The sequence below is a fragment of the Triticum aestivum genome, chromosome 5A, assembly GCF_018294505.1.
Source record: "Triticum aestivum cultivar Chinese Spring chromosome 5A, IWGSC CS RefSeq v2.1, whole genome shotgun sequence".
NCBI classification, from domain to species: domain Eukaryota; kingdom Viridiplantae; phylum Streptophyta; class Magnoliopsida; order Poales; family Poaceae; genus Triticum; species Triticum aestivum.
In genome coordinates this window covers 78,897,601-78,906,781 of record NC_057806.1, presented here as the reverse complement: position 1 = coordinate 78,906,781, position 9,181 = coordinate 78,897,601, and the positions used below count along the sequence as shown (strand labels likewise).

Here is a 9,181-nt window from a genome sequence, read left to right as displayed (position 1 = left end):
GGGTGGTCACGGGATGATCCACATCATACTTCTTCAGCCCCCTCATTATTTGCTTTAAAGAACAACATGCTGTCATCTGCAAACAACAAGTGATTCACCGGTGGCGCCGATGAAGCCACTTGAAATGCCACTGAGATTAGATGATTGAACTCTAGATTTCAAAAGGCACGAAATACCCTCTGCTGCCAACAAAAAGAGGTATGGTGAAATAGGGTCCCATGACGGATACCACATGATGGCTGAAATTCACCGAACATTAAATAACACCAAAAAAGATATCGAGATTACCATGCCCATGAGGGACCTCCTAACGGGCGCATGTTGACCCACCTGGCGCTCTCTGCTCCACATTAATGGGCCGGCCCATGAACACAAAGGATAATGCGAAAAGTATGTAACATCGAGAAGAAAAACACCAAACAATAGCTCTCGTGAGGATTCTGTGGCCATTTAGTTCCACTACCTGGTTGGCGAACCACTACAACTAGTTGGTCCTTGATGAAATATTGCAGCGCCTACAAATTAAGAACTTAGCAGTGATATTTAGAAAAACGTGATTTCTTTTTAAAAATAAAATGCGAGCAAAACTTGAATGTCAACACATTTCAAAAAACATCACGAAATATAAAAGAAGTTCATGTAATAAAAAAACATTCATGAATTCAAAATAATTCATGAAATTGATAAAAGATCATCCAATTTGAAAAAAGTTCATTGAATTTGATAAAACGTTCATCAATTTTGAAAGAAAGTTCATCAATTTGAAAAGAGTTCTTTGAATTTGAAAAAAGGTTCATCAAATTCGAAAACAAATCATTGAATTTTAAAAAAATCATCAATTTTAAAAAAAAGGTTCACCAAAATTTATAAAATTTCTTTCATTTTGAGAAAATGTTTTAGAAAAAGTTCATCGAATTTAAAAAAACATCAATTTTCAAAATAAGTTCTACTAGGCCGGCCTGCTTAAGCGTTTCAACGTTCCCGGTTTTTGGGAACCTTCTATAGGTTCCAGCCATTTTTTTTCCAGTTTTGGGAAACTTTTATAAGGTTCCTGAACAGGTTTTTTCCTTGATCTGTTTTTTTTCATTTTCTTTTTACCCTTTTTTTCTTTTCTCCCTTTCCCCTTTTTTTCTTTTGTTTCTATTTCGTTTTTTTCTTTTGTTTCCTTTAATTTTATTTTCCTTTCTTCATTTATTCATTTTTTAAATCGATGTGTTTTATTGTTTTTTCATAAATCCGAAAATTGTTCAAGATTTCCAAAAATCTTGAAAATTTTCAAAAAATATACGGAATTTCAAAAAATGTTCCCATTATAAACAATTATTTATAAATTTTTAAAATTGTTCATGTGGCAAAAAATGTTCTCAAATGTCCATTGTTTCATTAGTTGAAAAAATGTCCATGTTTCAAAAATTGTTCACATTTTTAAAAAACTGAAATTTTTTAACATATTGTTCGATATGTTTTCTTAAAAATGTTTACAACTTTTTTTTGAAAAAAAATCTTAATTTCGAAAAATATTCCTGCTTTAAGAAATATTCAATTTTAAAAAATGTTCATCTTTCCATGTTGCAGAAATTTTAAAAATTGTTCACAAATTTCAAAAAATATCCATGTTTTCAAATTTTGTTTGTGTTCCTCAAAAACTGTTCGGAAGGTTATTTAGGAATTATTTGGAACTTTAAAAAATGTTCCCATTTTCAAAAATTGTTTTTGGATTTTAAAAAATGTTGACGTTTCCATCTTTTAGGAGTTTAAAAAAATTGCTTTTCCAAATTTTGTTTTGGAATTACTATATATGTTCCCGTTTCAGAAAAGTGTTCACGATTTTCAGAAAATGTGTTTTAGCATTTAATGATTTGCGCTGCCTTATGAAAAATTCCTTTTGTAATTTCAAAAAAAAATTGAATCTGCGCTGCTGTTCGGTTCTTAAAGGTTTGTGTTGTGTGATAATCACCGAAGCTTGCTAGCTCAACTGCCTGTATCGCCTTCACTCTCAGGAGCAGATAGATATTGGGTTCCATTCCCCGGGTGGCACTTTTTTTTGTATCTAGTCGCTACAGTCGAAAAAATGGCCCAGAAAGCCTGCCAACTGGATGCTCTGTGCGAAGCCCCAGCATTTGGACGCAAAGAGCGTCTTATAGGGGAAATTGCTAATTGAGAAATACTCATTGCAAAGATCACTTCCATCTTTCAAAGTTGCGACAAATGGCGCTCTGCATGTGCACCACTTGTCCCAACCTGAGAGTTTTCCCTTTTTTCGTAGATCCGTTTATTCAAAACATTTTATCTCTTAAACTGTGTATCCAAATGTCGAAGCGTTTTCACCGTTGGATTTCTCACGTCAAGATTTACAAAACTAGATCCCATGTTGATAGGTTTTAACGAAAAATGGATAAAAAACCGAACCGGGAGCATGGGTTTTTCCCTTTCAGAAAGAGGCACGCTCATGCCTCTCGCGAAATCATACCCGTGTCTCTCGCGGAAGAAAAAAAACAAAAAACATGTTTTTTTGTTTTCAAGGAGGCATGATCGTGCCTCTCGCGGAAGCAAAATCGTACATCTCGCGAAAGAAAAAAAAATAGAAAACGCGTTTTTTCCGTTTCCGAGAGGCATTGTCGTGCCTCTCTTGGAAGCAAAATTGTGCCTCTCTCATAAGAAAAAGAAACAGAAAACACATTATTTTTTCATTTCTGAGAGGCACGGTCACGAAAGCACAACCGTTCCTATCCCTGGGCATATCTCGGGCCGGGCCGGGCCAAAAAAGCCCGGTGCTAAAAACCCAAGTTCGAGCCCGACCTGACCCGACCATCGGGCCTACAAAATCGGGCCCGAGCCTGAGAAAGCCCGACACGGCCTGGTCGGCCTGGCCCGACTACGACTTAAAACACGTTTTGTGCAGGCCCGAGCCCGGCCCGATGGCACACTCGGGCTCAGCCCGACCCATGATTTTCGGGCCATCTGGGTCGGGCTGCCCATGGCTAGGTCTAACCGTGCCTCTCGCGGAAGCAAAACCGTGCCTCTCGTGAAAGAAAAAAAAACAGAAACACGTTTTTCTTTTCCGTTTCCGACAGGCACGGCCGTGACTCTCGCGAAAAAAGAAAATACGTTTTTCGTGCATTTTTTTCTATCCAAAAGTTAAGGAAGACCGATGGAAAATCGAAACACCAAAAAACTTAAAAAAAACGTTCTAAAAGCCAAAAGCGTGTGAAAAAATAAAAATAAAAATAAAATCCGAAGGAAACGCCCAGAGCACGACATGTGATGGACGGCTAAAAACACGCCAAGTGACGTTGATTGTTATGAGGTCCCCGAAGAAGCGCTCGTCAACTAGTTGCTCTCTCCTATAGGACCTCCCTATAAGGCGCCATTTAGGAATTGCCTGCCCATGACAATAGTCTTTTTTTTAGAAGAGCCCATGACAATAGTCGCTAGTAAGAACTTGGCAGAGAGGCTGGTGGTGGACTGGAGGCCCATGGTATAGCCTCGGGCCCATGTTCAGCATGACTACAGACTGAACCGTGTAGCGCTCCCCGTCGAGCAGTCCACGCCCCCCACCCCCCACCCCCCTTCCGCCGCCTCACGCCGCCGACGAGCTCACCGCCGCCGCCGCCGCTGCCGCCAACGAGCCCACCATCTGAAATCGTTACAGCGCGAGCGAGCCGCCTCTTCATCGTCTTCTTCTTCTCCGGCTGCGGCGACAGCAACTGGTTGCTCCGCCACGCAGTCCCCGTGGGGCGACGGGAGAGATGAGGGAGGTGGTGACGGTGCAGGTCGGCGGCTTCGCCAACTTCGTCGGCTCCCACTTCTGGAACTTCCAGGTACCGTCTCCGCGACACCCTAAACCCTACCTTCTTCGTGACGACAGGCACTCAATTCCCTTCTCTTTGCTTGCTCTTCAGGATGAGCTCCTCGGGCTCGCCGACGACCCCGCCGCAGACGCCGCCTTCAGGACCGCGCCGCTCGACATGGACGTCCTGTACCGCACCGGCGAGACGCTCCAGGTAGAGCCAGGCCAAGAGCTTATCTTAAATCATGCATCATCTCCATCGGATCGTCTTAGTCACACTGCTTAATTTCGTCAGGGCGTCTCCACCTACTGCCCCCGTTTGGTATCTGTTGGTTCTCGAGGTAATTTACTTGTGCCCTTAATTTTTGCATGCGCTGTTGTGCTGAATTCCCTCCAACTCTATAGCAATGTGTGACAAGATGCCTTTGTGGGAATGTGTAACTTACCTGTTATTTTGTCAGTGGTTGTGTACATTACATTTTATAATTATACCATTTGCAGGGTCTCTTGGTTCTTTAAGTTCCTCCGGTGCTCCGAGCCTGAGTAGCGCTGCCTCGGATCAGCTCAATGTCACTACATGGCAAGTGACACTCTTAACTTCTCCTGAATTTGTGTCCGTGCCTCGTTTGCCTACTATGCCCCTCATGCATAGTTGGTTGTTTTTGTGGTCTTTTATACGTCGTAAGCTAAAGAGAAACAGGAGGGTTTTGTCAATGTTGTTTTGGATTGCTTGTGCAACTGGGCCAGAAATGCACTAGATTCAGACTAACTGAAAGTAACTTTGGATATCCATGAATTGTTGTACAAACTGAGGGAGCATATTTAAATTGCCAAAGCAAGAACATATCACATTATCAGGATATAACTTACTGTATATATGTTTGCTTGATACTAATTTTTTTGCAACCTGTAGGAGTAGTGAATTAGACTTAGCCTCTTACCCTCATAATATGGTTATTTTGGAGATTGTGATGATGCATGCACTTATCCAACTGCTCTCACAATTTCTGCATGGTATCTGCATACTCATTCAGCCTAGGAATGAGCCGCTGATAACTGTGCTTTTGTGCAAATCATGCTATTAGTGGGTAATTGCAGGCTAATATTGTCGATCATTAACTCAAGTTAGAGAGCACCCATCTGTGAAAAGTTTATCAAGCTCAGAAAGTACCTTGATGAGTCCATTCTAAATGTTGTAGGTCTGGAAATGTAACAAGATCGGTAGAAAAGCCTCATGGGCGGAACTTGTTTCTGCAAAGCTTAACTGAACAAGAGCCGAACCCAAGCACTGGCAATGGTGGGAACAACTCTCAGAAAAGTGTAGAAGATAAGGACTTAGTTGAATGCTTAGAGAAGGATGTTAACTTTTGGACTGATTATACGAAGGTTCAGTATCACCCTCAAAGCTTGTATGAAATGTATGGGTCATGGACAGACTTTGACAAGTTTGACAACTTTGGAACTGCAAGGGAGGTAGTTTCAGAATGGTCTCTAATGGAGGAGATGAATGAGAAGCTAAGGTTCTTTGTTGAAGAATGTGATCACATTCAGGTCCCATATTTTCCCCAATAAACTATCAGTGAATACTTTATTTGTAGTTATACTATGGTTTATGTTTACTAGCGCAACGCACGATTTTGTATGATTTCCCCCTTATGCATTTTGTTGAGGTCTTGCATTAATCCATAATTAACTGCAGGGTATCCAGTTTATTGTGGACGATTCGGGAGGGTTTTCCAGCATAGCTTCTACTTATTTGGAAAACATTGCTGATGACTACACAAACACACCTGTATTGCTTTACTGTGTGAGGGATCCAGTTACTCATGGATCATCCAGAAATCAAAGGGATACCATTACAAGATCTTTGCATGATGCTGTTTCACTTTCAAAGCTTTCATCCTTTTGCAGTTTGATGGTTCCAATAGGACTGCCTTCTCTCAGTCAAAGTATGCTTTTATCCAGACTACCGCATTTGTTTCTGTGCTTTATTCTAGTACAATTAGATGTGTGAATTCTTATATATTTGCTAAACAGGCAGGAACATATTCTGTGCCACCATTTTTTTATTGCATCACACTTTTTCCAGTAGCTTGGTATCACTGTTGTTTAATTTCCTGTGCATTTTGATCTTATGCTGAAAACATTGCACTTAATCACACTTACTGTCTTAATGAAAAGGCGGAACACCTGCCGGTTAGCCTAAGAAAAATCACACTTGCTGTGAAATATCAACTCATTCACTCAGCTTTAAAAGTATTGTGTATATTTTATGGGTCAACTCAGCACACATCACCTCCTACTATAAAGTACTCCCTCCGTCCCGAATTACTTGTCTTAGATTTGACTAGATACAGATGTATCTAGACACTAATCTAAGACAAACTTTTTGGGATGGAGGTAATACTCAGTACGTACATTACTAAGCATATGTCTACTTATTTATTTTTCACATTATCCAAATTGAATTATTTCATGAGCATAGGAAATAATTTTTATTTCATTTTTTCTCATAGGTTCTTTGTCACCCTTCCTTTCTATACAAGATGCAAAACCATTCCACTCCAGTGCAATTTCTGCAGCAGCGATACATTCAGTAACTGTACCATTTAGACTACAAAACGCTGGGCCGGCTTCAAACATAGCACATTCATCTGGTAATATTGATATGCGCGAACTTGTGCACATAATATCTGATCAGGGTAGGCAGAACATGGTTACTGCTCTGGACGTAGCAATGCCTGCCCCTTCTTTGAAAGGTACACATTGTATGTTCCCTGTTTGGTCCGACATGGGTGGCAACTTAATCTTTCTTTCTAACTGCATACTCTTAATTGCTAGATGGAAATGATCTGTGGAACATGAAAAGCCTCCACACACTGACCCCTGAAATCAGTGACGACGAAGAAGACCCATACTCTGTTGAATCATTGGTGGTTCATGGAGTTCTGCGTGCAGGTTTGCCTAAGACTTTGAAATCCATTTAATTCTTACTGCGTGCCATGCTACATTGCTGCTTGAGCTCTTTATGTGTCTATATTGTCACTTACTATTAGCTACATTGGTACTTGAATTGTACATTTACATGTAGAAACTAAATTACTTGATGTAAATTTGCTGATGCAGGTGGGCATCGGGCATCAATATCACAAGTGAAGGGCTCCGTGTGCTCAGCTTATGAAGCCAGAGATACAAAACCAAAGTTCTCTCATCTGTCAGTGTCACCCTGCCCGCTCCCCATTCCCCTCCCGTTCCCATCGATCTTCAGGAGCAACATCGGCCAGCACGGCGAGATCCTCAGTAACCACGTAGAGGGAACCCAGACAAAGGGCTCACTCGACGTCGAGTCGATACCGATGGCTGCACGCCTAAGGTCGAGCAACGCGGTACTGCCCTTCATAGAGAGGCGCTCGCTGAGCCTCCAGAAGTTCGGCATTGCCAGGGGCGCTCTGGGGACCCAGATACTGCGCGACTGGGGCTTCGGGAGGGAGGAGATGGAGGACATGGGCGAGCACCTGTCGAAGATGGTCCGCGCTTTCCACCCCGACGGCGGTCTAACATCGGATTCTGACTAAAACCCGACTCGTTTTTCTTCTGTGTGCGGGACATACATACATGCTGTAGAGCTGCTGCAGGGTGTTTTTGCTGGGCTAAAACTCTTGTGATACGTGTGCGGTGGATGTGGGTGCAGCAGCTCTGGCCTCTGGAATATTCTCATGCATGTACTACCTCTACCTGCTTTGCAATTGAACTGAAGATGCGATCTGGCGTCCGAGGGGGGGTTGTCAACTTGTGATGCATATGCCCATGGCCGTTGGTATTATCTCAGCACGGGCGTGTGCAATGCCCACACATGCAATTGTTGTGACATTCTGGCCATGTTGATCCTGGATCCAGATCTCCGTTTTCTTTTCCGTTGTTTTCTTAAGGTAAGGCGCCAATGCGGCTTCTGCATCGCACTAGCGGGGGGTTTGCAGAGAAGGGAAAACGATGTGGATGGAGACCTGACCGACCTGTCAAATTTCGGAGGGCTTTGGCATATATGAGCATTGCGAATTTTGACTGTTGTGGAGCATGGAATTCAGCATGGCACGGTACGAGTTTCGCTCCTGTATGATTGAATTGGCCCGTGAAACCTGGTACTGGTGTCTTGGTTTTCTTGACTTGTGCGTTTGTTTTACTTCACCGCGTCTCATTTTCCACGGGGTTATAATATGGTCCTTGACACTGGTAGTAGATATGTCTGCGTACAAGAAAATGGCGCCTAGCACTTGCATGAATGAGTGAGGGAATGGTTGGTAGCGAGGCTCACGTGGCCGGCATGTGCAGATAACGCGTGAGGCGAGGCATACAAGACAGTCTCGAAAAGAGAAAATAAAGCACCCCCTGTCATGGGTTAGTGAGTGGATTAGCTAGTCATCGTTAGAGGTTAGACATGAGACACGGGGAAGAGGGCAAAGGAGCTCGAGAGTAATGAGTGCCATGTTTTCTTAATCGATCGCCAGAGCATGCACGTACATCAGTTCATCAAAGAGAAAGAGAGAATGGAGCCGGTGAATGAATTCGGCCCGACGGCTCCACCAAAGGGTGTTTCTCGTGTGCCTTAGTACTGTAACGAACATTAGGCGCCCCTTTCACAAAAAAACTAAAATTAATACGATATGGGGAGAGTGATCTTTCTTTTTGGTTGAGACTGATAGGGGGAGTGACCCAGAGTTTTTTTTTTTTTTTTGTGAGTTGAGTGACCCAGAGGTTAAGCATGTGATTCTCGCGATTCCATCAGTGCGTCCGTGTTCCACGCCGTGTAAAGTGTGCAGCAGTTATGTTAAAAAAAGTGTGCAGCAGTTTATGCTCCTCCTCTGTATTTTTGTTCCGGAACAAAAGAATCTCTAGTTTCGTTTTGTCTTATCACGCGTCTGTGCTTGTACAAAATATACACCTTGTTTCTTTGCTCCATTCGCTTTTTTCATGCTGCCAAACACATAAGAGTACGTACTAGTACGAGTTTTTTCTGCGCGGGTCGTCGTCTCATTTATACCTCTCCGATGTTATCAATACATGCCATCTCTCTCTAGGTATCTATCTATCTCTATCCCTACAGTATTTATACGCGAGCATTAATTAATTCACATATACGCGCCGTATCCGGCGCCTCTTTTCTAAAAGGCACCTTCCTTGTACCTTCGTTTTTGTTCTCAGATACTACATTGGCAGCACTAGTGACGTTGCCGGGAAAAGAAACGCATCAGTGACGTTAACGAAAAGATTTTTCTTTTCTTCGCGCAAAAAAATAAATGAAAAAAATTTCTCTCTCTCGGTACGTATACATGGCCGGTGACTTCGGGTACTTTTCTACTCGTTTGACCCAACGACTCGGCGAGCGAGCGCGCG

At 42.6% G+C, this 9,181-nt stretch overlaps 1 protein-coding gene across 1 annotated transcript; it reads left to right on the top strand.

Moving 5' to 3' along the window:
- The first annotated feature begins 3,560 nt into the window (after window positions 1–3,560).
- LOC123102389 (protein misato homolog 1) lies at window positions 3,561–7,686 on the top strand. The gene is made up of 9 exons (XM_044523730.1): window positions 3,561–3,821; window positions 3,903–4,004; window positions 4,086–4,131; window positions 4,292–4,370; window positions 4,990–5,341; window positions 5,490–5,739; window positions 6,307–6,549; window positions 6,632–6,748; window positions 6,917–7,686. The coding sequence occupies exons 1-9, from the start codon at window positions 3,750–3,752 to the stop codon at window positions 7,363–7,365; spliced, it is 1,710 nt and encodes a 569-aa protein (XP_044379665.1). The 5' UTR covers window positions 3,561–3,749; the 3' UTR covers window positions 7,366–7,686.
- The last annotated feature ends 1,495 nt before the right edge of the window (window positions 7,687–9,181 follow it).